At 52.1% G+C, this 27,056-nt stretch overlaps 1 protein-coding gene across 1 annotated transcript in view; it reads left to right on the forward strand.

Moving 5' to 3' along the window:
* Nucleotides 1-27,056, forward strand: part of MYO18B (myosin XVIIIB) — a 240,850-nt gene that overhangs the window by 17,087 nt on the left and 196,707 nt on the right. The window contains 3 exon segments of the mRNA XM_049619573.1: nucleotides 141-241; nucleotides 573-636; nucleotides 10,740-10,884. Of these exon segments, the coding sequence (XP_049475530.1) occupies nucleotides 141-241; nucleotides 573-636; nucleotides 10,740-10,884 (310 nt within the window).

Raw genomic sequence — 27,056 nt, forward strand, 5'->3', positions numbered from 1 at the left:
CAGTTTCGATGCGGACGTGTCTGGCAGAGCGTGGACCTGAGCCGTGGCCCCAAAGAGTGCATCGGGGTGGGGGACACCCCAACAGGCCCTCTGGGTAGCTGGCCACCCGGCTGACCGTGTCCCGTCCACTCCCATTGCAGACGATGCTCTTGGAGAAGAGCCATGTGGCCCGACAGCCAGAAGGGGAAGGCAACTTTGAGGTTTTCTCCCAGATGCTGGCTGGGTTAGACCTGGATCTCAGGTGAGTGACAGAGACCTCAGCAGACGGCAAGGACTCATTCAGACCGACTGTTGTAATATTACCCAGGAGCGAGTTCACACAGCCGATTAGCAGAAAATCTGGAGGCAGACCCACTCCCCTGGGTTTAGTTTGTGATTCTTTGTGCCAGAAAACACTTAGGAAAGAGCCACGGACGGGCAGTGAGTGAGGGATATTCCAGAAATGGGCCTGGGGCCGGCAATGGGACCGTCTGGGCCACGGGGTGGAGCCCTGTGTCACGATGTCCACTCGCTCCGCCAGGTCGCTGATGTGGGCGGTCCTTCCCTTACTTCTGTCCCTTCTCTGCTTCCAGGACAGAGCTATATCTACACCAGACGGCAGACAGCAGCTCCTTCGGCATGGGCGTGTGGCCTAAGGTAAGGAGAAGGTCCTTCTGGGCTGTGTGTGGATGTGACCAGGGGACAGAGGATGCGAGGGTGATGCAGGGTTCCCTGTGCAACTCTTCTCCTTTACCAGTGGGGTTGCTGGCTGGCAAGGACTGGCCATGGGGGCGGGCCTGGGCTTGTAGGGTGTCTGAGACTCGCACACATAAAGGGAAGCAGGAGGTGGGACGCAGAGAGGTAAGAGTGTGGGCTCTTGCCTCAAATCCTGGCCCTGATATTTACTAGACACGTGATCTCAGGCCGTATTATTGGTGATTCACGTGGGTAGGTGCGGTCAGGGGTGGCGTTCCCGGAAGACGTGGTCTGTGAGCAGACTTTGAGAGATGGAGTCCACTTCAAAAAGGCCAGGTGTTTGCTTGTTTGTTTACTCTTTTATTCTTTTGTTTATACCTCACCAATTGCTTTCTGAGTCACTCCCCACCCCACTACACCCACCACCAGCTCCCGTGCCAGGCCTGCATTAAGTGCTGGGCTTATGGCCTCCATCCGTGGGGTTTTACTCCATCAGGAAGACGATATGGGCATTAACGCAGTCATGTGGGATATAAATATGGCAGGGGTTGCACAAGATGCCGTGGGCACAAAGGACAGTTGAAAGAGCTACTTGGTCTCAGACAGAGAAGGCTTCCTAGCTAGGGTGACATTTGACTGGGTTTTGAGGAATGAATAGGAGTTCACCATGTAAGGGAGGGTCGATGATTTCCACACCCAAGCCTTTCAACAAAGATATGGTCCGGGAAAGAAAGAGTGCTGGAATTATGGGGTATCTTCAGGTCCAGAATGAATTGCAATCGACAGCCTCACACCAGACAGAAATTAACAAAGAATGGAGTATAGGCCCAAATGTAAAACCTAAAACCATGACATTTCTACAAGAAAACAAGGGGAAAATTTCTCCAACTTTGTTTTAGGTGAAGGTTTTTCAGATGTGACACCAAATGCACAGGTTATAAGAGGACAAATAGAGAAATTGTATTTCATCAAAATTAAAAACTTCTGCTTTTCTAAAAAAAGGTTTATTTATTTCTTTTGAGAGAGAGAGAGAGAGAGGGTGTGAGCAGGGGAGGGGCAGAGACAGAAGGAGAGAGAATCCCAAGCAGGCTCCTTACTGTCAGCGTAGAGCCCGATGTGGGGCTCGAACCCAGGAACCGTGAGATCATGACCTGAGCCAAAATCAAGATTTGGACGCTTAATCGACTGAGCCACCCAGGTGCCCCAAGAACTTCCGCTCTTTGAAAGGCACCGTTAATATGAAAATACAAGCCACAGACTGGAGAAAAAATATTTTCAAATCACCTATCTGATGAAGTTTTGAATCCAGACTATATAGATGACTCTCTAAACTCATAAATGCAACCTGACAAAGAAGGCGGGCAAAAGATTCCAACATACACTTTGCCAAAGAAGACACGTGCATGGTCAATAACGCACACGAAAACATGCTCCACATCATTAAAGAAATTCCAAGTAAAACCACAGCACCCTGACACTACACAATCACTGACTTATCTGCAGTTGAAAAGATTGGTCACACCAAGTGCTGGTGAGAACTGGGGCCGCTGGAGCTCTCACACCCGGCTGGTGGGGATGTGAGACAGCACACCCGGTTGGGAAAACAGTTTCACCTTCTCTATAATACGCTAGTCTACTCTGGGCTATTGATGCAGGAAAATAAAGGTGCATGTGCAGACAAAGGTGTTTACGTGACGGTTCATAGTTTCATTTGTAATAACAGGGGCATGGGTGTGGAGTACCACAAAGGTGGCGTAATAGCCGTGAAAGTGAACGAGAGGCTGGCGTATCCAAGGGGGCGAGGGCTCTCAAAATCATTACGCTGAGTGAAAGCTCTCAGATGAAAGAGAGACTAACTGTATGAGCCCACGTATATGACCCTCTAGGAATTGCAAACTAACCCACAGTGGCAGAAAACAGGGCAATGGTTGCCTGGGCATTGGGTGTGGGCAGGAGGAGGGGAGAGAGGATTTATAAAAGGAAACTTCTGGACCGTGGTGTGGATGTTGTCTTCATTGTGGCAATAGCTTCATATGCGTACACATCAAAGCTTATCAAGTTTATTTATTTTTTAATTTTTATTTAAAAAAGTTTTAACGTTTACTTATTTTTGAGAGACAGACGGACAGAGAATGGGTGGGGGAGGGGCAGAGAGAGAGAGAGAGAGAGAGAGAGACAGAATCTGAAGCAGGCTCCAGGTTCTGAGCTGTCGGCACAGAACCTGATGTGGGGCTTGAACCCACAAACCACGATATCATGACCTGAGCCGAAGTCGGTCGCTCAAATGACTGAGCCACCAGGGCGCCCCCGAGGTGCCTCTGTACCTTTTAAAGAGGAATAGTTTATTCTTTGTCAATTATATCTTGATAAAGCTGTTCACACACACACACACACACACACACTGCTAGGGACCCTCCACAGAGCTGCTGATTCAGCAGGTCTGGGGCAGGGCCTGGGAGTCTGCATTCCTCAGAAGCTCCCAGGTGATGTTGATGCTGCTGGTCCAGGGACCGCGCCTCCGCTCTAAGAACCAGTGACATAGAGTTTATTTCTCCAGTAGGAGTAAGATGATACGGCTACTCCCTCTTTGTTTTTTTTTTTTTTAAGTTGATTTATTTTTTTTGGGGGGGGGGGGGAGAGAGAGAGATGAGGGGAGGGGCAGAGACAGGGAGAGAGAGAATCCCAAGCAGGCTTTGTGCTGTCAGTGCAGAGACGGATGCGGGGCCAGAACTCAGGAACCATGAGATCGTGACCTGAGCCGAGATCAAGAGCTGGATGCGTAGCTCCGTGAACCACTCAGGAGCCGCACGGTGATTCCACCTTTACGTTCTGGGGGCCTCTGACACCCCGTGTCACTGGTGGGCACCCGCGGCATGGCTTTCTTTCATCCCCCGTGACTGGGGACTATTAGGATCCCAGCCCTTGGCCGTGACAGCACAGGATGAGAGTCTCATCCAGCCCTGCGTCTTCCCATCTGTTTAAATGAAATCTGGCCAAGTGGATCCATGGGAGTCTGCAAGAAGGTTGTTGTTTTGGAGGAGAAGGGCCCCAGCGGGGTCCCTGTGAGCTCTCCCCAGCCTGAATTTTTGTTAACAGTCCGCACACGAGAATGGGTCACAGCGGGGAATCCGTGTCAGGGAGGCTTTTGAAGTAGTTTTCTTCTTTTGTGTGTTTCTGGGGGGTGTTTTTGTTTTTTTTTTTTTAGTCCGGTTGATTTGTGGGAACGGGTAGGGGAAGCCTTTGTTCTCTCCCTGCTACCTGGCAGGTATCCAGGGAAGGTTTTCTCAGTGTGCTAAGAGCAAAAATAAAGTCTGAAAAGTCACCAGTCCTCCATACCAGCCTGGGCGAGTTCTCTGGGGTTGGGTGGTCCCGGGACTGCCTCCGTAAGGGAACGTGGTGGTCGGGAAGCCCCCCCAAGCATGGGAGTTGCTACATACAAGCTCCCAAAGCTGCCAGACGGAGCTAATAGAAATGCAGGATGCCTAGAACTTCTGTATCTCAAAACGGACCCAATGTACAGCAAGGTGACTGTAGTTAAAGACAGTGTTTGCTGTGTGCGTCAGATTTCTTAGGAGAGTGGATCTTACGTGTTCTCACCACACGCAAAGAACGGTAACTACGTGGAGTGATGGCTGCATTAATTAACTTCATTGCGGCCATCATTTCAGAACGTGCTTCTATCAAATCATCACATTGCACACCTAACAAGATGTAATTTTTATCTGTCGTTAGAACTCAGTGAAACCTAAAAAAAAAAAAAAAAAAAACAACCCACAGGTTGTTCAGTGAAGTCTGAATTTCAGATAAAAGTATAATAATTTGTTTAGTATAATTCTGCCCCAAATACTGTGTGGGCAGGCCTGGAGGGTTGGGGTTGTATCAGAGAGGGCTGCCTAGAGGAGGTGAGCCCAGAGAGTGCCCAGTGAGGATGGGCAGAGGTAGTGAGTCCAGCATCCCTGCTCCGCCAGGCATTGTAGGGAAATGTACTTATACTAGAACAGTACCCATCGTCCATCAGAGATTCCAGTTGAACTATATGTCCTGCCTTTCACCTGGCAGTTCTACAGCCCAATTCATCCCTGGCCGAGCCTTCTTCTTCCTCCTCCTCGCCAGTCCTGCTGACTCTGATCAGTCATGCTTCGACTTTATCTGTAACCGTCGCTTTCGTTGTCCCCTGAGAATTCATTGACGACAACGGTTAAGAAATGGGTTCTGGAGTCTGACAAATCCAGGTGCGAACCCCAGCAGCCGTCGGGTGGCCTTATGGAAGGTGACTCCATTTCCGTGGGCCTCAGTTTCCTCACTGGTAAACTGGGATGCTGATACTCCCCCTGGCTCCCAGGTTAAATGAGATACAGCCTACCAAGTGCTCAGACTCTTAGCTTTTATGATTATGATCTATTGGCATTCTTCACTGTTACCTTGTATGGCAGCGCTGGACCAGTTGGGGGGGGCAAGGCCTCAGTGGCCCGCGAGCCCCCCAATCCATGCTTCTTGGCAGTACACCCCATGTTTTTTTTATCTCATTGGCCTTATGTCTATTCCCTGGTGTATGTGTGTGTGTGTATTAAATTTTTTTAATGTTTATTTAGTTTTGAGAGACAGAGAGAGAAAAGTGGGGGATGGGCAGAGAGAGAGGGAGAGATAATCCCAACTGGGCTCTATGCTGACAGCAGAGAGCCTGACTCGGGGCTTGAACTCATGAACTGTGAGATCATGGCCTGAGCTGAAGTCAGATGCTTAACCGACTGAGCCACCCAGGCGCCCCCTTGGTCTACATTTTTAATACGACATTATTTTTAGGGGCACCTGCCTGGCTCAGTCTGTCTTCTATGAATATTTTATACAGTTCGTAACAAACTGGAGGTCATTAACACTTTCACGAACAATGCTTTTCATGACCAGATGTTCAGAGTGGAGTCATGATTCCCCGAACTGTTTCCCGAATGTTGTCCATTTACTGAAAAGGTTCTCAACTCTTTTGGTAGCTCTTAATAAGGAGATGATAAACACCTTTGTGCATCTATCCTGGGCTTTCGTGCCAGCGTGAGTGTCCCCAGCTTCCCAGTCCTCTGTCCAGGGAGAGACCTCCTTTTAATGGGTGTGTGTGTGTGTGTGTGTGGTCTCGATAACAATCTCTCATTGTCTTTGACACTCTTTGTTTGCTTATTACCGATCTGCCTACCACCCTAAGGTCCAAGAAGACGAGGGTCTTCTGTGTCCTGTTCACTGCTCATATATTTCACAAGGCCTAACGCTGAGCCAGGCACACAGCAAGTGCTCCACAAATGTTTGTTGAGTGAATAAATGAACGAGCGGACCCCACTCACCGCAACTTGGCTACACTTTTCTCAATTTTCCTGCCGGGGTAGCAGAGATGCATTAATTACACTTGAATTTAGCCCGCCGTGTCTTTAAAGGCATAGGCTGTGGAGACCTTGTATGTTTCTTCGGCTCCATTGCCTGCATCCTGGGAGCTGGGGTCGTTCGCTGGGAGGCACAGAGTACCCCAGAGGAGGGAATTCGCGAGTGTGAGGCTCTCCTTCCTCAGCCAGCCTGGCCTCTGGGGTCCTTGAATATGGGATTAGCAGCGCCGTGGGCCTGGCTCAGTAGGTGGACAAACTCAACCTCGGCATCAATGACTCTCATTCAGGGACAGTAACCGGCAGCTCATTGACATTCACTCCTCAATGGATATTTACTGATCTCGTTACATCCCAGGCACTGGCACAGAGAGATAACTCAGCTGGGTCTCAGGCACAAGGAGCCCATATGTTAGGAGGCAGGTGGGGGCTGCCACGGCCATATTGCAGATCATTCGAAGCCAGAATGATAGGTGCTTGAATAGAGGTGTGTGTGGGCTGAGACCAGGCTGCAGCGGTAGAGGCATATCAAGGAAGGCTGCCCAGAGGAGGTGAGAGGGAAGCCGGGCAGGTGCACTGAGGCCAGCATTCCTGCTCCAGGGAGCACCTGATGCAAAGGTGAAGGTGGAGAGACCTCAAACGGTGCAGGTGAAGAGTACAGGATGAGGTGCAGGGGGAAGGGGGGCAGTCAGCTGGAGCAGGTGCTCAGGGGGGAAAGCGCCGAGACCCGCGGGTGGTGCCGGCCCTCGGTGGCGCCTCCGCTCGCTGTCAGTGTCCACCCCCTGGTCCCTGCACTGTGCCCTTGCTGCCTGCCACTTTCAGCTTTTAAATGGAACTTATTTGAGATCAGTCAGGGCACCAGGACCCATTTGAAATCACAAAGCTTTCATATTATTCTCTTCTTCTCTGTAATTTATTTTTTTGCAACGTAGCCTGATTTTTTTTTTTTTAAAAGTGCCCAGCAGCAGTGATAATAATAATAATCTTTGCCTCCCAGCAGTTGGCTTCTGGCTGTTACCTTCCGGGCTTTGGCCCGAGGCACATTTATTTTTTTATGACCCGGTTGTCAACTGTGGAGGAATGGTCTCCAAACAGAAACAGGGGATCGTGCGCTCTTGCCGGGGGCTCTGCCCAGAGCCTCCGCTTCCTTAATCCTTCTAATGGTCCTTTGAGGTCCTTATTATCACATCTGATTTCAGGAGTAGTAACCAGGCTCAGAGAGGTGAGGTTACTTGCCTAAGAGCACACAGCTTGTAAATGTCAACCCTGTGTTTTGGCTGAAGATCCTGTGCCCTGGGTTCTGACCTGCTGTGCCCTCCTGGGTCATTTATGTCCTCTCAGCCTCGGGTTTTGCAACTGTGGAATGGGCAGAGCCATACCCAGCTTCTTGGTCTGCTCCTAGGACTGGAGGCTTGGAATTCCTCCTGCCCCACCCCAGTACTCACATCACCTCACTCATTCTGTTTGCTTCACGCACCACTACTTCCTGGAAGCCTCTGACCCTCTCCAGAGTCTCCCAACCCGCTCCCCCTCACCCCTGTCTCAAGGACAGCGCCACACCTGGTTCACTTTCTGTGGAGCATTGGGCATGCACTTGGGCAGCGGCGGGGAAAGGTGTCCCGGAAAGCGGAGCAGTCTGGGCAAAGGCATGGCCAGAGAGACGCAGTGGTGTGTGGGAACCAGCATTTATTTGGCACCATTGCGTGCAGGGCTGGGTGCCCCATACACGACTCATTCATTCCTCACAATGGCCCTCGGAGGAAGGTAGGCTACGATTTCCGTTCTACAGAAGCAGAAACTGAGCCCCAGTGCAAGGGCAGGAGATCTGTACAAAGTCACCCTGCTGGGGAGCATTGAGTCATGGAAACGTCCAGTTCTGTCTGACTCCAAATCCAAACCTGGCCTGTCTTTCTCTGCACTGTAGGGATCTCCTGGGTGCTCTAAGCACAGCCCAGTCTAATGTGGAGAGAACATTTTGGATTTTTTTTTCCCCACTAAATTACCTGCAGTCTTTGGTTGACCTTGAGTCTTTGCATCAGATAAACCCTGGGCGTCTTGTGAGTTGATTTTTTTTCCCATTAATTTTTTTTTTTAATTGTGGCGAGACAACTAACTTTAAGCCTCCAACTCAGTGATGAATATATTCTTTATTTTTTTGTCGTTTATTTATTTGAGAGAGAGAGAGAAGGAGAGAGAGAATGAGCAGGGGAGGGGCAGAGAGAGAGAGGGAGACAGAGGATCCGAAGCAGGCTCTACAGTGACGTGGGGCTCGAACTCACGCACTGCGAGATCATAACCCGAGCTGAAGTCAGACACTTAACCGACCGAGCCACCCAGGCTCCCCCCAATGATGACTATATTCTCAAATGCACCCGTAGCCACACCCCAGATCAACACCTGGAACATTTCTGACGAAGGCTCTCTTGAGTCTCTTCCTGATCAGGGGCGTCCCTCCCGTCCCAGCGTTACCAAAATGACTTTTCTTACTGTAGGTTGGCTCGGCTCATGCTTGAACCTCACGGAGAGGGAGTCATACAGTGCGGAGTCTTTGGTTCTCTGGCTCACGTGGTCTGTGGGATTCGTGCCTTTGGATGCACGGATCTGTGGCTCGTTCTTTTTCATCCCCTCGTAGCACTCCACCGCTGTTCCCTGCGACACTGCCCTTTGTGTATTCAGTCTCCTGTTGATAGACATTTGGGCTGCGGGCTGATCTCCACATTCACGATCTTGCTGGAAGGGGTGGCTTTCGTGACAGCATTAGGCAGAGATGTTTGGCTCCCTGGAAATTTAAGCAACTATAAACATCTTCCTGATCCTAATTGTTTGGATCAGAAACATACACATTTGCCTCTCTCTATTTTCTGTTGCAACAGAGACGTGGGCGGTGGAGGGGGAGGCGGTGGGGAGGGAGGGGAAGAGAAACAGATTAAGCTTTGGGGAAAGTTTCTCCTTCTTTTCGCATGAGCTAAGTGGCCGATGATGGAGTCCGCCTGTAATTTAAATTCAAATGCTCAGAGCTGACAGTGGGAGCCATAATAAATGTGTTGCCACTGTCCTTTCGGTGTCCTTTCTGTGCCGCTTTGAAATCTCATAAATAACCGAGAACATGTTGGTAAGATGCCTTCCTTCCCTCCGTGTGCTCCAGTGGAGCAGCTGCGGTTGCTAGGTTGAGCTCCTGGTTGCTAGGGATTTTGTGGTCCTGTGGTGGCCCAGAAATATGATGGATCAGTGGAACATGCTTTTGCTATTAATTGAAATATTTTCACAGCGAATGTCTCAATGTCACTGCATGCTTTGACGTCGGCCCGGTTGGTTGCTGATTCTCGCAGCCGTCTTTGCTAGTTAGACGTAGCTGGAGTGGAGGGGACAAGCGGCCTGGACAGGGAGTCAGAAAAGCCTGATTCTAGTTCTGTATCGGATGCTAATTTGCTGTGTGACCTTGGGCAAGTGTTATCCCCTCTCTGGGCGTTGGATTCCACAAAATTTAAGAACCTGCCAGCTTTACCAGCCTACAGTTCATCACCCACGCTCTGTAAGAGGGCCAAGTGCAAATCAGTTCCTCATTATCTGCCGGTGGATTAGTGACAAAAGAATTCTTGTCCCCAGCTCACTTTCTCTCAACCCAGCAGGTTTCTGGGCTGAGTCTCCTCGGCCAGATGGTGTGTGTGTGCGCGCAGGAGTTTCAGGCTAATTTTAATATTCAATCAAACATAATTGGGATCATAAATCTGAAAAAGAAAAAAACAACACCCTACAACCCATAAACATCTGATCATGTCACTTTCTCTTTCCTCCTGCTTAAAATCCTTGGGCAGTTTCCCATCCCTTGCCCTGGCGAGAGCATACAGATTGCACTTCCGTTGTTGAGGCAGATCAGTTGGTGGCGGCTGCAGGGGGTGGGATCCTGGAAACAGTGGGGACTCGCTGGCTTGCTGTGGCATCTCGATCGATTAACGACGTCTGCCACAGGTCCGGGAGTATAGACAGGCGTGTGTATTTGCCAGGCCTGGTTGGCATTCAGAGCCCATGCCTTTAACATCATACATGAGGCCATCCCAAGTGGAACCTGCCAGCTTCTCAAGCTTTCTCTCTTCTCTGTCGGCCCCACCTCCAAAAATACCTGCTTCTGTGCCCGCATTCAGTTGACCACCTGTTGTCCCCCGAGATCTCCTTTGGTCACGTTGTTCCCTCTGCTTGTAGGGACTTACTGCATTAAATCGGTCAGTGACGCCTATGCCTCTTCCAAACTTCAACCTCAGTGTTGTCTCGCCTTCTAGGACAACCTCTATGACAATTTTGAGGGGGATTCATTGACGCCTTCCTGCCTCTGCCCGGACCCCGCCACTTAGCCTGCGTCACACTAAGTTTTATGTCTCTTTCCATGGCTAACCTCGAGAGGCCCTCTAAAGTCAAGTTCTGGGGTTCCCTCGGCTTTGCGTCCTCTGGGCCCTGTACACAGCAGAGCCTCAAAAACTCTACCCAGGGAACCCACGGGTGAATGAGAATCACAGTGCATTCCAAAGACAGATAGGAATGACTTACTTTCCCTGCAGTCTGAGCTCTGGGCATCAACACTCCACAGCCTAATTGTGGGTAATTTACTGTGGTTATAAAGCGACCGCATTGTTTCCCCCCACGCCGAGTCTGAGCTTTGCATTCTCGCCACCCTGACGGCCTCTTCCTCTCTCCCTTTGCTCTCAGCCCGAAGACAAGCAGAAGGCGGCAGCCGCCTTTGCCCATCTCCAGAGCGCCATGGAGACACTGGGCATCTCGGAGGGCGAGCAGCGAGCCATTTGGCGGGTGCTGGCAGCCATCTACCACCTCGGCGCAGCGGGAGCCTGCAAAGGTGAGTCCTTCCTGCCGAGCTCACCTGCACTGCCAGCTGTCTGCCTTGGCAGGTGCCTGATGAACCCCCTCTCTCCATGAGGCGGGACAGGATCAATCTGTCATCCTCTGTGTCTCCGGGACCGGTGTCTGGGAGGCCGCCGGACCAGGCGCCGTGAGATGGAAACAGGTCTGGGTTTTTCAAGCAAACCTCGTAGACCGGCGGTGCCCCCCGGAGCTCTCCGTGATGATGGAGATGTTCTCCATCCGTGCGGTCCAGACCCAGCCCCTCGCTGCGGGTGGCTGTTGAGGACTTGCCATGCAGCTAGTGCACCTGAGGAATTAAGGTTTTAATTGCATTACATTTTAATTAACATAAATTTAAATAGCTATATGTGACGAGCAGCCAGTGTCCTAAGCGCAGAAGGTCTCGGACATTTGAGAGAGAGTTGGGTCCAAGCAATAAAGGTGCTGTGTTTCCATCTCGACATCTTGGAGGTGCTCCCTACCATATGTGGTGAAGCTCACCCAGCCATCCTTGTCCTCCTGAGTCTGTCCCTGCTCTTAATGGTCTGCTTACTGATCATCCTTACTTCACCTTGTTTCCCCAAGGTGGTTCTGGTCTTCTCTCTGGCCCTTGCCCCTCCCTAGCCAATCTTTATTCACCTTGCCCTGTAGATGATCTCTGTGACAGCATTTATGTCTGTGTTTCTCTATTCCTACTGTTTGCCAGTCTTTTTCTTTTCTTTTCCTTTTTTTTAAATTTTTGCTCAGACTATTGCAGTAGTCTCATTGCTAATGACTACCTTCCTCCCTCTGTCCATCCTCATTGTGACCTTTGGGGTCTTTAAAAAAAAAACAAACACAAGCCTATTGTGTGCCATTACCCTGCTTAGAATCCTCCCAAGTTTCTCCCTTGCCTGCTAAATCAAGTAAACTTCGCTGACTTGGCATTCAAGGCTCCTCCCTTCCCTAACCAATTTCTTTGATTTCTTTTGACATTGTAGAAGGTCCTGGGGAGAGAGTAGGGATCAAGATCAGTGTGGTTCCTGCCTTCTTGAGGATTATGGTGTCTTGTATTGTGATTGTGTCCTTGTCTAGCTCTTTCGAGTAGGGAGTGACTTCCTTGGGGCCCAGGACATAGAGCTGGGATTTACTTGTTGAATGAATACATGTGAATTGAAGGCTGTCCTCTGAGGGCTATGTACTGACTCTGGCTGACATTCTGGGTCATTTGTCTGTGGGCAGCAGACTTCTGGAATATTCTGGCATGTCATTCCTGCCATCCCCACACTCCTGGGCCTTGGGGCTCATTCTGCTGATTCTCATACACGTGAGCTGCATATATTTGGCCCACTGATTTGATTTTGGAAGTTTCTAGGAGTTATGCTGAGTCAGAAATAAGTAAGGTGGGGACTCCACAGTTAGTCCAAACCAAGGACAGACATGCTTGACTGGACAATGGTGAAAAATCAAATGCCACTTGCCTTTCCAAAACTCAGTTGTGGGCCATGATTGACCCCTTGGCCATTGGGACACCACCATCCTTTTGCCCACGGGACTGTAATGTGTCCCAACCTCCTCGCCACTGAGACCAGCCTGAGTCATGCACACCATGGTGTGAGAACGTGGCCCCATCTCTGACCTGGGCTGCATTTCTTTTCCTGCAAAGCTCTAATCATCTGGTAAAATCCCCACCTCTGCATCTGACTCTGTCATACCGAGGGTCAGCAAAGCATAGCTTGTGGGCTAAATCCAGTCGGCTGTGTTTCTGGATAACAGCAGGCTAAAAATGGTTTTTGTACTTCAATTAGATGAAGATCTATCTATCTATGTGTAATATTTTGGGATGTATGAACATTTCTTTTTTTAATGTTTACTATTTATTTTGAGAGAGAGAGAGAGAGAGAGAGAGAGAGAGAGCGCAAGCAGGGGAGGGGACAGAGAGAAAGGGAGTCAGAGAATCCGAGGCAGGCTTCACCCAGTCAGTGTGGAGCCCGATGTGGGGCTTGAACTCATGAACTGTGAGGTCATGACCTGAGCTGAAGCCAAGAGTCGGCTGTTTAACCGACTGAGCCACCCAGGGGCCCCAGGATGTGTGCGAATTGTATGGCGTTGAAATGATAGTATCCATAATTAAAGTTTTATTGGAACATGGTCGCGCCCCTTCATTCACATGCCCGTGGCTGCGTTCCTGCCACAATGGCAGAGTTGAGTAGTTGAGGCAAATATTGTGTGGCCTGCAAAGCTCCAACTAATTGTTATACAGCCCTTTACAGAAAAAGCTGGCCCCTCGTCACGGAACGTCATAGCAAGGGGGGATCTTTGTGCCTCTGCAGGGCCTGTTTATGCTGTGAGAAAACTCCTCGGTCCTCTTTAGACCCAAGCCAAGCCAGAGAGAGGATGTTAGGAATCTGGCTCTGCCCTCAACCGGACGTGTGACCTTGAACAAGTTCCCCTGTCTCTCTCTGGTCACCATTTTGTCAGATGTGAAATTCTGCGGTCGGGCCAGATTACAGGTTCTTAATCTTGGGAGCTTGTTTCCTGACGGTTCCGGAGGCTAGAAGCTCAGGTTCAAGGTCAAGGTGCCTGGCAGGGTTGGTTTCTCCTGAGGCCTCTCTCCTGCGCTAGGAGAGGGCTGCCTTCCTGCCGCGTCCTCACATGGCCTGCCCTCCATTCATGGGTCTGTCTGTGTCCTGATCTCCTCTTCTTGTAGGACACCAATCACATTGGATCAGGGCCCACCCAGATGACCTCATGTTACCTTAATTATCTCGTTAAAGCCTCAGTCAACAAATACAGTCACAATTTAAAGTACCGAGCTTTAGTACTTTAACATATGAATTTGGGGAGGATGTAATTCAGCCCATAATACATCCCAGTCCCTGAGATGAGCCAACGTCTACCCTGTGCCCGGGCCTGGCAGGGGGAGGGATGCGGGGGGGCTGTGAGACTACTGTCCCGTCTTGAGAATTTATCATCTTATTAGGAGACACGAGACTTCCAAACTGGGACCAGCTTTGTGAACAGGTTGGGCTGAGGGAGGGATTGCAGAGGTCAGACCAGGAAAGCCCTGAAGGTTCAGAGTCAGGGCGCCTGTGGTTGGGGAAGAGCGGAAGGAAGCAAGCCTATTGTACAGAACGGAAACTCGAGGCTCTTGGTGCAATTAGCCAGGATCGAGAACCAGACTTGTCTGAACTTTGGTGGTCTCCTCTTTGATGGGCAGAACATGGGGTTGATGCGTGGATTAAACGGGATTTGGAAGAGGAAGCTGAACGGGGCTGGGTTCCACAAAGCAGACGCCGAGACGAAGATTTGGGTGCACGTGGCTCTTCTGGGAGGGGATCACCCGTAGGGGAGGGAGACAGGGAAGGGAAGATGGGTGATAGTGTTACTACATGCTTTAATGAGCACGTCACCTGTGGGCAACTGGAACCAGTTTCACTGGGAACCTCTGGGCGACTCTGAGGACCGTGGCTCCCAGTGGTATTGCCTGGAGACAAAGGAGCTGGAATATCTACCCACTACCTCCTGCTTCTCCGTGGTTGGAGGTTGCATGAACACCTGCCCTTCCAGCCTGTGCTGGGCTTGAGCGAAGCATGTGCCTGCAGCCAGCGACAGCAGAGAGGCAGTGACAGACCAGGGACACGTATGGGATAGGAGGTATGGGATGGCCGGGGCAAGGGCTGGTGCACAGGTCCTCAGTAGCAGCCAGCTCGAGGCAATCCTTCAGTAAAAGGCAAGTCTAGGATTTTGTTGTTGATCCCAGACTAGGTGACCCTCCCAAGGTGGCCCAGCCAGTTGCCTCTTGGCTGCACTTAGCTGACACAGGATTGCTCCCACCAAGGCACTCTATAAGCCCTGCAGACAGGTGGGACCTGCCTCCCGATTTCCAAGTCAACGTCAGCCCTCTCTGCCTCCAGTGTGACAAAACAGAGGCTGACAGAGCCCTCTGATCTGTTGACCTGTCACCAGAGGAGTTTGGTGGTGGAATTTCTCTTCTGGGGGCATGTGGGATCCCCCCTCTGATGCGGGCCCCGGGGACCTGACCCACACCTGTCGCTGCCTGTAATGATAAAAGGAAAAGTCACATTTATAAATATTTTATTAATACATGATTATGGCAATAATTTCTCCCAGCCTTCCTCCACACCCCCCCAACACACACACCTTATAAATTATTTTAAGAGGAGCTGCCGTCAGTCAGCCCAGGAGGCCCTGCCCGATGATTTACTTACTATATATTCTGCTTTGGAAGATTTCATAATAGGTTGCTCTAAAATCAGCTATTAAGAATTTCAAAGTCATATATAAATGTCTTTGCTTTGTGTCATAACAGATCATTTTGAAATATATTAAGAATCATTTCCATTAATCAGGGTTTTTTTTTATTAAAATGATGATCTCTCCCAGCACGCCTGGCTTCCGTAATTTATTTTGAGGGTCCTGATCTTTTTTTTTTTTTAGTTTTTTTTTATGTTGTATTTATTTTTGAGAGAGAAAGGGAGAGAGAGAGAGAGAGGGAGAGCAAGCACAGGAGGGACAGAGAGAGAGAGAGGGAGACACAGAATCCGAAGACAGGCTCCAGACTCTGAGCTAGCTGTCAGCACAGAGCTCGACGCGGGGCTTGACGCGGAGCTCGAACCCACAAAACGTGAGATCATGACCTGAGCTGAAGTCGGACGCTAAACCAACTGAGCCACCCAAGCGCCCTTGCCCTGATCGTATTTTAAAGACCAAGATCAGTCCCTAAAGGAACATTTTGGGCCTTATAACCGGACTCAGGGTGTCTAAACCTTTACGGTGATAACAACCACCACCACGGGATTGGCTTCGGGTTTGACAGTTTCAAAAGCAACTGTGCCATGGTCACGCCTCTTGATCTGAAGAGTCGGCCTGCTGGGTGCGAGCTTTGGCTTGGCCACGTTGAGCCTCGGTTTTCTCCTCTATAAAATGGAGCGGCTAATGGCACCCAGCTCGCAGACTCATTGTGAGGATTCACTGAGTCAGTGCCCAAGAGTGTGGAGCACAGGACTTCGCTCATAAAGTGTCGGTTCAGAAGTATTTGCTATCGTTCATCACCGTCTGATAGATGAAAAAACAGAGACTCAGATTAAGTACGTGATGTACCCGACGTCACACAGCTAGTATGTTCCAGAGTGAGATTTGGAAGCTCAGTTGGTCTCCCTACAAATACCCCTCCGCTGTCCTTGCCTTAGCAACAGGCTGTTGCCATCTCCTGATGGGGAATCAGCTTGTTTTTCTGGGCCCTGGGCTGAGTGGTTGTGGATACAGTGATGTCATTGCAGCCTTAGGCCAGCCCGGGAGGAGTGAGGTCTATTACGATGCCCATTTTACAGATGCGGAAACTGAGGCCCGCTGGAGAACTTCATCCATCTCCCTCGTGGCGCATAACTAAAGTCAGAGGTGGGGTTTGGACCCAGGGCCTCCCAAGCTCCGAGCCCAAACTTGGGGGCCACACGTCCCGCCTCTCTTGCTCCGCGAGCTCCCACTTCTGTCCTCACAGGCTCCCGGAGGGCTGGCAAAGTCACTTTCTCGTCAGTGCACTTTCCAATACCAAATGCATGGGTTTTCCTTACACCAACCAGTTTTCTGATTCTCCAGGCACCAGTGGGGGGTCCAATTCAGTTCAGCTCGATTCAGATACTGGAGTTCAAACAGACCCCACGGGTTAAGGGCTCGGTCCCACAAGACTGTCCGACCTCAGATACCAGCCATCCATTTGGGCCACCTGTACTTCTGACCGACCGGTTGCAAAGTTGGTAATTTTCCAGAAAAGCTCACAGGACCCAGAAAGTCACTTTACTTACTATTATCCCAGGGGCGCCTGGGTGGCTCAGTCGGTTAAGTGTTTGACTTCAGCTCAGGTCATGATGTCTGGGTTCCCGGAATTTGAGCCTCACATCAGGCTCTGTGCTGACAGCTCGGATTCTGTGTCTCCCTCTCTCTCTGCCTCGCCCCTGCTCATGCTATGTGTGCGTGTGTGTGTGTGTGTGTGTGTGTCAAAGATAATAAGCATTAAAAAAATAAGAATAAAGGATACAGCTCAGGAACAGCCAAATGGAAGAGAAGTGTAGTGCGAGGCATGGGGAAGGGACTTCCCTGCCCTCTCTGGTCCGACCGTCCCAGCACCTTGATGTGTTTACTGACCCGGAGGCTCTCCGAGTTCTGTAGTTTAGGGCTTTTAAGGCAGCGGGTGATTAATCAACCTCCAGCCCCTCTCCCCTCCCCGGAGGTCAGGGGGTGAGGCTGAAAGTTCTAAGCTTCTAATCATGCCTTGGTCTTTCTGGCCATCAGCCCCTGTCCTGAAGCTATAGAGCACCCTGCCCACCCCCCCCACAGGAAGCTGGTCATTCATTAGTGAACAAAAGACCCTCCTCACTTCAGAGATGCCAAGGGTTTTGGGAGTTGTGGACCAGGGACCAGGAACAAAGACCAAATGTGTGCTTATCACAGGTGCCAAGCTTTGAGCAGGAAGCCCACTGGGCGCATGTGGGTGGTTCCAGGTGGATGGCACCCCAGGCTCTCAGCTCACTATGGGGTCCCAGCGTGCTCATGGCCCCTGCTTCATTTGAGCCTTCTGCGCCTACATCATACACGGCCGCAGCATAACTCCTTGGGGCTGCTCTGAGCCGCCTCCTTTGTGGGGCTCATATCCTATGCAGGTCCCCGCTGACCCCTGAGTTCCTGCAGGGAAACATGCCTCCTCCCCACACCCTTCTCAATCCCATTGGCCCCTGTGACCTGGTGGCCTTTATCCCAGGAGGCTGGCTGCCTGTGGGGAGGAGGGGGGTGGGCCGCCCTGTCCTGAGGCGTCCCCCCCCCCCCCTCCCCCCCCCCCCCCCCCGTCAGTCGCAAAGTCAGAGGCATGCCAGCATGCCAGGACGTGGAGGGGAAAGGACATGGAAGTTTTGCAGTCAGCCGGTTCAGATTTCAGCCTGGCCTTTTATCAGCAGGCTGTGACCTTGGCCAAGTTATGGAAGCTGCCTGAGCCTCAGGTGGGGGAGGAGGGATGGAGGGGGGACAAAGGATGTCTTAGAGCTATCTGGAGGCTCCCCCAAGGTTGCAATGCTAATAACGCTCTGACTCTGGGCCGCTTCCCATGCACAGGCAAGGTGACTCTTGGCTCAGTTGGTTCATTAGAAAGTGACTTGTTCTGGGGCGCGTGGGTGGCTCAGTCGGTTAAGCCTCTGACTTTGGCTCAGGTCATGATCTCACGGTTCGTGGGTTTCAGCCCCAAGTTGGGCTCTGTGCTGACAGCTCAGAGCCTGGAGCCTGCTTTGGATTCTGTGTCTCCCTCTCTCTCTCTGCCCCTCCCCTGCTCACTCTCTGTCTCTCTCTCTCTCTCCCAAAAAATGAATAAACATTTAAAAAAAATTTTTTTAAAGTCACTTGTTTGAAGAGGTCAGCCACAACTGGCTGTTGGGGCTTAGGGAATGTGTTCTAATAGTGGCAGGAGGGCCCAGAACTTTCCCTCCTTCGCACCGTGGTTCCACCTCCCTTCTGTCTCTCAGACTTGCTGTCCCAGACCGGTCCCTTGGGAAGCCGGGGGGAGGACGCTCTGGGGGCTGGCTCCACTTGGCAGGCAGAAAACCCTGGGTGATTTGACATTGCGGTTGGTTTGCTGTTGACCAAGGCTCGTGGCCCGGGCCATCCCTCAGGAGCCATCAGGGAACCATTCATCCAACCTTGTGGTTCTTTCCTTTGGCAAAGGTGGCCCCTGGAACAATTAGCTGGTGCCTGTGTGTATGTTTTTTTCCCTTTTATTTATTTATTTATTTTTTTGATGTTTGTTTAATTTTGAGAAAGAGGTACAGAGAGACAGAGCATGAGGAGGGGAGGGGCAGAGAGAGAGAGGGAGACACAGAATCCGAAGCAAGCTCCAGGCTCCGAGCTGTCAGCACAGAGCCCGACGCGGGGCTCGAACTCACGAACTGCAAGACTGTGACCTGAGCTGAAGTCGGACGCTTAACCGACTGAGCCACTCAGGCGCCCTCCCGTGTGTTTCAAAGGCAGCATGGATGCTCTCTGGAACTCACTTGATAAGGCGAGAGAGGGGGAGAAGGAAATAGCAGGGGCTCTGGTATTTGAACCCAGGCTCCCCCCACCCTCCTGACTGTGTGATTTAACTTGTGCACAGTGATTTCCCCTCTCTGGACTCAGCTTCGGTGTCTGTGAAATGGCAATAAATCTGCTTACCTTCTCTGAGCATTCGATAGTCAGAGAGACTGGATGCGTGACACCCAGCACATAGGAGGTATTCAGCAAGCCGTGACTTCCTGCTCTGTGCAAAGTACTTTTGTTGCTGGTGGTTTCTGTCGGTGTTAAAGCCAGCCCATGAGGGGGGCTGGGTGGTAGGTTGAAAGCCCGTTGGGTGGGTGGGTGAAGAGCCCAGGCCTCTAAATGGAGACGCTCCTCTCCGAAGGGCGCACTGTGAGACTTCTGCACTAACGAATGGCCGGTTCCGAACCAGAATCCAGTTCTGGACTTACTGTCCAGTGCTCTGTCCACAGCCTAGCAGAAGGTCCCCAGGGCCAAGGGCAGTGCAGGGCAGTACTGAGAGCAGCCAGGAGTGACACAGACCTGGGCTCACGTCGACGCGAGGACTCGAACAGCTTGCCACCTTTGGGACTGGTCAGCTGACCGTGCTGCGTAACACGTCAGCCCCAACCCCCCGTGCCTTGCACGACAATCGTTTCATTGTCTCCTGGAAGGGCTCCCTTCCCTAAGCTGGCAGTTCGGGTTGGAGGCTTGTCCTACGGTCGCAGTCACATGGTGGAAGCAGGTGGAGGAGGCTGGGGCTGGCTGGGCATCTTTCTGTCCTGTGCGGTCTGTGGCCTCCCCGCGTGAGCTCGTTTGGGTGGCTTCTCGGCGTGGCGGCTTCAAGTGCAACCTGGAAGCTGCGTCCCCTTTTCTGAGCTGGCTTCGGATATCACGCAGCGTCCCTCCTGCCATCTTCTACTGGTGATGAGCCTTTGACAGCTTCGAGGGCCAGGGGAACCAGACTCCATCCCCGGAGGGGGCAGCGAGAAGGTTCTAGAACACGGGGGCTGAGAGATAACTGGGTTGGCCATGTGTAGCCACAGTGGCTTTGAGCAAGTCACTTAAGCTTTCTGAGGCTTAGTGTTCTGGCCTGTACAATGGGACTGAGAAGGGCTGTGACTTCACATGTCCACCGTACAGATGAACCGAGATGCCATATGTCAGGGGCCGAGCACAGAGCCAGGCACATGGTAAGTTCTGGCTTTTGGAAGGTACGATGGCATAAAGCTTGTCAAATTCCACAGCCAAGGCTTCCCTGCTCCCTGCTGACGTGGCAAGAAGACACTTCTGCTCCCTGCTTTTATTACCAGGGCTTTCCCTGTTCCCCGCCACTGTCCTGTAATGTCCCCTGAGGACCCCCTTCCCACAGGAGAGTAAATGAAGGATGAACTCGGTGCCCTCTTTGCGGCGAGAAACCATTTCTGTGTCTTGGGTCCCCCTGTCTGTGGGACAGTAGAACCAGATGCAACGGTCTGCCTGGGAATGATCTCCATGCACAAAACCCTCTCAGAGTCCCCTGTTCTCCACCTCAGCCCAGGACTGGGGGACCCCTTCACCCGCGCTCTCTCTTTGAATCCTCCCAGCACCCGTGACAGATAGGGAAGGAATTCCCATTTTGCAGTTGAGGAATGCCGAGGCTCAGAGAGGTTATGTGACCTTGCCAAAGTCACAGAGCATCACGTGGTGGATCCAAGGTTAGAGTCATTGCCTGCCTGCCTCCCGGATCCCTGCCCTTCGCTATTTTCTCTGCCACCCAACTGGCCTAATCCTCGCGTGCATTCTGGGCGCCCGGATGGTCGCCTCTCCCCTAAGAGCTTCTCCGCTCCGTCTAATCTCCAACCGTGGCTGTGTCCAATCTCCAATCCCTATTCCCCCATCTGGAAGGTTATGCCGTTAAGCAGAATCAAGGTCGGAGAGCTCACGAAAGGCATGGGTTCTGGGACCAGGCTGACCTGCGTTTGATCCCTGTTCTCCTGCGTGATCTCTGCGACTCCTTTGACCTCTTGAGAGTCGGTGTCCTCCTCTGTAAAATGGGAATAACAATACTGCCTGCCTCCTAGGGTTCTCGCGAGGCTCATGTCATTTAATCTGAGTATGCGAAACTTTGTCATTGTGGTTATTTTATCGCTGTATTATTATTAATAGGAAGTCTGTCCACCTCCAGGGAGCATTCCTCTGCAAAGGTGGAGTTCCCGAGGCTGAGGCGGGCTGGTCTTTCAGCCTCTCCGACCCCTGTGGTCCTGTCGCTACAAGAGAAAGCCCGAGACTGTCAGTCTGCCTGCTCTCTCTCGTTATTTCAGAGCGATGACAATAATGTCCAGAATCCAAAATAGCCACAGGACGAGCGATGCCTGTCTGGATGGCCGCATTGCTTCGTTTTCCTTTTTCTCTGAAGGCCAATGGGAGGGTTAATTTACTATTCTTTCACTAAATTTGCCAGTCTACTTGCTGCTGACCCCATGGCCTAATAGATGCCACTACCAGGCCCATATATAACCCAAGGGGGGGTCTCATAATGGGGTGATGAAGGGAGGTTGCCAATCAGCTGCTAACTCCCCAAACGCTATAATAAAGATGTCAGTCCCTGAATGGATGAGGTCGTAACTCGGGGAGCCGGGGGTGGGGGGGCGGGGCCTGCGGGAAAGAGAGACAATAGCAGCCAGGACAGAGGCCTGGCACCCCCACCCCCACCCCCCACGGCCCCGCCTTCTCCTGCGATGCTCTGACTTCCAGTGGCCAGATCCAAGGACAGGAGGAGGTGACCAGACATTCCCCCGGCCAGGGCGAGACCCTGTGCGCAGAAGGCCGGTGACCCCACCAGCACAAAGCACCTTGTGAAGTGCTTTACTCTTTCTGTTTGAAAACCACTCTGCACACATAATACTGTAGAGTCGTCTTCCTGTCGAAAGCGGAAACCATACAGAAGACGGTGGAGTAGCAAAGGGTCCCTCCCTGCCCCGTCAGACCCCTCGGCCCTCCAAGGGGATCATTGTTAAGGGCGTAAAGGAGCAGTGATTGCAAGCGATGAGCCCGTGCGGACACGCTGCGATGAACTAAAGTCCGCCGTCTCCATTCGGGCCCACCCTTGGAGTTGTCCATCCCGTGGGTTTTGACAAATGCGTACTGTCACATTCCACTGTGACCGCGTCATACAGGATAGGTCACTGCCCTAACAGCCTGGGTTTTTTTTTTTTTTTTTCTTTCCCTCTCTTAAACTTTTCGGTTTGAAGTCATTATAGACTCATAGGAGGTCGGAGCACCTACGCAGCCCCATGAACCCTCTCCAAGCGCGGCCAGGTCCGCAGCAGCGGTGACTGACGTGGGTGTATTACTGTCGCCTAAACCACCGGCCGCAGGGTCAGGCCCTTACACACCGTGCATTTAGCAGCATCTCTGCGTGTCACAAATATACAGGCGGGCGGTTGGCTTGGATGTTGTTTGAATATCACCGCGACTCTGTCTGCGCCTGTAAGGAGCCGGCTCGTGTCCTTGACCTCTTCTTTTATTTTAATTTTTTTTAATGTTTATTTATTTTTGAGAGAGAGAGACAGAGTGTGAGTGGGGGAGGGACAGAGAAAGGGAGACACCGAATCCGAAGCAGGCTCCAGGCTCCGAGCTGTCAGCACAGAGCCCGACGCGGGGCTCGAACCCACGAACCGTGAGATCGTGACCTGAGCCGAAGTCGGCCGCTCGACCGACTGAACCACCCAGTGACCCTGTCCTTGACCTCTTTGCACGCTGAGTCATAGGGGTGACCCTAATTTTCTCTGTTGACCGCAGGGACCTGCCCATTATGGGGGGAGGGGAGGGACTCTGTATCTGTAGCCGTGTTCCTGGAGGCCATTCGGGTTGTTTTCGGGTTTTGGGGGGCCTAGACAACACCGCCCTGAACACCCGTGTAGGAATGAGCATTTTGGAGGCATGGTTTCCTGAACACAGATCTGCTGGGTCAAAGACTGTGTTCTAGGCCTGACGTCTCGATGCACCCGGCCTGGTTCGCATCCCCGGGGTGTTACACGGGTTGGCTCACTGAACCCTCACTAGACTGTGGGGCGGGTACTGATGTCGTTGTTTCCACTTGGAGGTGGGAAGCCGAGGCTCTGAGGGGTGAAGTCACGACAGCTCTAAGTGGCACAAAGCTGGACCTTCTGTCTGCTGGGCACTCTGTCCGTCACGGGCAGAGGGAGGCCTGGAGTTTCAGAATGGATCCACTGTGTCCACTTTGGGGACGCCCCCTCTGTCCGCCACTTCTGTCCTCTCCTCACTTGTCCACGCTCACTTCTGTTTCCGTAGGGGAAGCATGCAGGCCCCCAGGTGCCTCGCTCCCCTGCCCCGAGAGGGGCTCCTACCTGCACGTCTCCCTGCCCCCGAGGACACAAGCTGCACATTTGTAGCGAGGTGTTCAGAGCCCAGCGTACCCGCACCTCCTTTGTATTTCCCCCCAAAGTGCTGATTAGGTTTGGCATCCGGGCCCCAGCTGGCAGGGGCCAGGGTCGTTCACTCCTCCAGGCTCTGGACGAGGGGACATCATGAGTCACCAAGTCGGGCCCGCTAGAGTCTGGGCCTGCATGGTTTCTCCTTGGCTCAGATGGCAAGTTCAGCCTCTCACAACCTGGACCCACCTGCCTGGCTCTGTGAACACCCTGGGCTGGGGAGGACAGAGAACCACCTGCCTTGAAGGGACTAAGATCACGCCAGGCCCGACCCCCTATTTGTACCGGGTGGGGGCAGAGGATCAGAGAGGGGAAGGGCCTTGCGCAGGGTCACACAGAAAGGCTGTGGGGGAGGTGGGACTAGAGCCCGAGTGTCTGGGCTCCTGGGCCATTCCTGTGTTCATTTTGCTCAGCCCTTCCTTTCCTCTTCCCTCCCTCCTCCTCTTCCTCCTTCTCTCCTCCTTTCTTGTCTTCTCCACTGTGCCTTGGCTGCCCAGGGACACCATCCTTACTTTCCAAGACAAAATTTCAGTCTGATCAAGGGAGATAGACCCAGATCAGGGCATGGAGGAAGCCCGGAGAACACTGTAGGCAGGAGACACTCTGAATTCAAAGTGGTCAGCCCCGTCCAAGGGGCCTACCACCCTAGGGGACCCTTGAGCTGAATCTCCAAAGCTGAGAAGAAATTGGAAAGGGTGCTTCAGGGAGAGGAGCCTCCCCGAGCAACGGTATGGTGGTTTCAGCAAAGCCTCCGCGTTCCCGTCTGCAAGGTGCCAACCTAAGGGGTGATGCTGGGTCGAAACGGGGCCCTGACGAAGAGATTGCCACGTGGCCCTACAACCTAGAGATTGCGCTGATGTGTCCTTGGACCCAGCATCCCCGAGGCCCGTCCCCCTCCTGGGACCCGTCCCACCCGCCTGCCTTTGTGTAGACACAGACCCCGCATCCTCAGCCCTGCCCCAGCTGGTGGCTTGGCTCCTTGCCCGACAGCTGGTGCAGCCGGGCCTATTCTGGGCCACAGGCAAGGATTTATTCTGCGTTTTCTGAGCATATTGAATTCATTCATTAAGCCGAAATGGCTGCTCTGGGATGTAAACAATTATATTTTTAAAAAGCCCACAAAACCCTGAAGTGGCCGACGCTAGAAGGCATTGCTCGTGGGCAGCCCCACACCGTGGGAGGGTGGGGTGGGGAGGCTGAGACCCCCCCCTCCCCCGGGCCAGCAGATTTCACATAGGGTGAGCTACTCCCTTGCCGGATAGCCCTGTCAAGGCCCCTTCCAGCTTCGTAGCCTCAGTTTCCCATAAATGATTACAGGAGCTGATATCTATCCAGTGCTTACTATGTACCAGGCACTATTCTAAGAGCTTTGGCCATTTCTTATCCCATTTTACAGATGAGGAAACTGAGGCTCAGAGAGGAGAAAGGGCTTACCTAATGGGGGTGGGCCAGATGCCCTCGGGGCTCTCTATAAGCCTTGATCACCAGAGCCCCTACTAACCTATAGCTGGAGGTGGGGAGATGTAAGAGGTAAGGTAAGTTATGTAAGGTCATGGACGTGGGAAGGGGAGGAACCCAATTTTGGGTTGTAGAATTCCATCCTTAAAGATTTCGCTCCTATTCATTTTTTTAAAGTTTATTTGTTTTGAGAGAGAGAGAGAGAGAGAGAGAGAGGAGAGGAGAGACAGAGGGAGAGAGAGAATCCCAAGCAGGCTCTGCACTCTCGGCACAGAGCCAGACTCGGGGCTCGATCCCACGAACTGTGAGATGATGACCTGAGCTGAGCCCAGGAGTCGGACCCTCAACCCACTGAGCCCCCCCAGGCGCCCCTAAAGCCTTCCGTCCTATTCTTTATGCCACGTTATGTCGTAGGGTCCGGGGCGCCATCATTAAATGCAAGCAGTAATGAGACCTTTTCACATGGCTACAGTAATGGCAACAGTAATGGCAACAGTAATGAGACCTTTTCACATGGGGAGAGCAGGTGTGGATTTAGCACAGGGTCAGGCACGTGGTGAGCATTCAGGAGACACCGCCTGCTGGCTGGGCTTTCCTCAGGACCCAGGAAGCAGCTCCAAAGGGAACAGCGTGATAGGCTGAGGGACGCCGGAAGGTAGGAAAAGCACGGACGGGAGCCAGCCAGGGCTGCTCCAGTCCTGGCTTCTGCCTCACTAGCTGTGCGGCCTCAGGCAAGTCTCACACCTGCTGCTGGCCCTGCCGCGCCGAGCCCTTGCTCCTGGAGTGCCCTGGAGGGAGCAGAGTAATGTGACAAGTCTCCCCTTCCACCGGCTCCTCAGCAAAGATCACCAGCTCTGCGGGCTTCACATCCAATATCTCACTTCATCCTTCCTTCAAACAACCCTCTGGGAGAAGAGCCACCCGTCTCACGGATTTGGAAACTGATGCTCAGAGAGGGGACATCTCCTGCTGGAGATCTCGCCGCCAGGCCGAGTCTGCCTTTGGATGTCCAGCCTCCGCTTCTTTCCCTAGTTGCCACCGCCCCAAAGATGCCATGTCTGCCTTTTCCCTCCAGCCTCGTGATCAAGTTAGCTCGGGAGACTCCTCCTCCGGCTCCCCTTCTCTTGTAAATTCCTGATGCCCGTTGGTATACTCGAGGCTCTGAGAAGTCCTGCATGAAAGCGGCCATCTTCCTTGGTTTACTCTGATGCTGCCCCAACTGATTTGTCTAGTGAGACTTCTTTTTTTCCCCCAAACACCTGCTCATACTCCCCAGAGCGCTGGGAGTGGTCTGTACATTGCCTTCTAGGCAATGTGAGCTGCAATCCAGTTGGGTTATAGATGGCTTATTGACCAGGCCTTACAGGGAGCACTGACTGTGCATACGCGGAAAGGTGTTGGGGCAGACGGCAACTTTGTCTGAAGCCGGACAGGTGGGACAGTAGGGACATACAGTAGCAGCGATAAGAAGCAGGCAGGGCTTTGAAGTTCTAGCCCGTAAGAGGGTTGCCTTTTCCATGGTCCCAACACTAGAACCTTGCTGGTCACCCCTGCGCAGAAAGCCACAGCTGCCTGAATTGAGTTGGTTCCCGGGGTTTCTCTTTCTGACCCATCCGTCCCCTGGAAGGGCAGAAATCTCAGAGCACGATCATAATCGTAGGAGCTGACGTTCACAGAACAGACCCTGTACTAAACGATCTGCACAGATAACCTCACTGAGGCTCCCCAAGCGCTTCATGGGGGTAGGTTCCCATTTTACAGAAGAGGAAATGGAGGCTCTAGGAGGTGACAGGACCTCCCCCACACCACGGGGCTTTAGGCAGGAGAGGTGGGATTCAAACCCAGGCACTGCCTCGTCTTCTAGCATCTCTAGACTTTCAGGCTTATCTCTTCCCTGCAGGTCACATCCTTCCTCGCAGGGCTCCGGATTGTGAACCGCTGTGTGAGGAGATGTGACCCAGATGCACTAGCGTTATAAATAAGTCACATAATGCTTGGTAATTCAGAGACAGCACGGCTATTGTTGGAAGTTGTTGGAAGGAGAAGTAACTTGGTTATTAATAAATGCAGGAGGACTCAGTAATTGATAGCAATTGAACTCCTGGTGCACAGGGGAAAGCTGTTGTGTTATTATTTCATCTCTCTCTCTCTCTCTTTTTTTGGATCAAACATAAAGGGAAAAACCTGCTTTTGCAGGTGGATTTGAGCCTCTCAGAAACTGTAGTCCGTTTACATTTCC

Source organism: Panthera uncia, assembly GCF_023721935.1.
Source record: "Panthera uncia isolate 11264 chromosome D3 unlocalized genomic scaffold, Puncia_PCG_1.0 HiC_scaffold_8, whole genome shotgun sequence".
Lineage (NCBI taxonomy): Eukaryota > Metazoa > Chordata > Mammalia > Carnivora > Felidae > Panthera > Panthera uncia.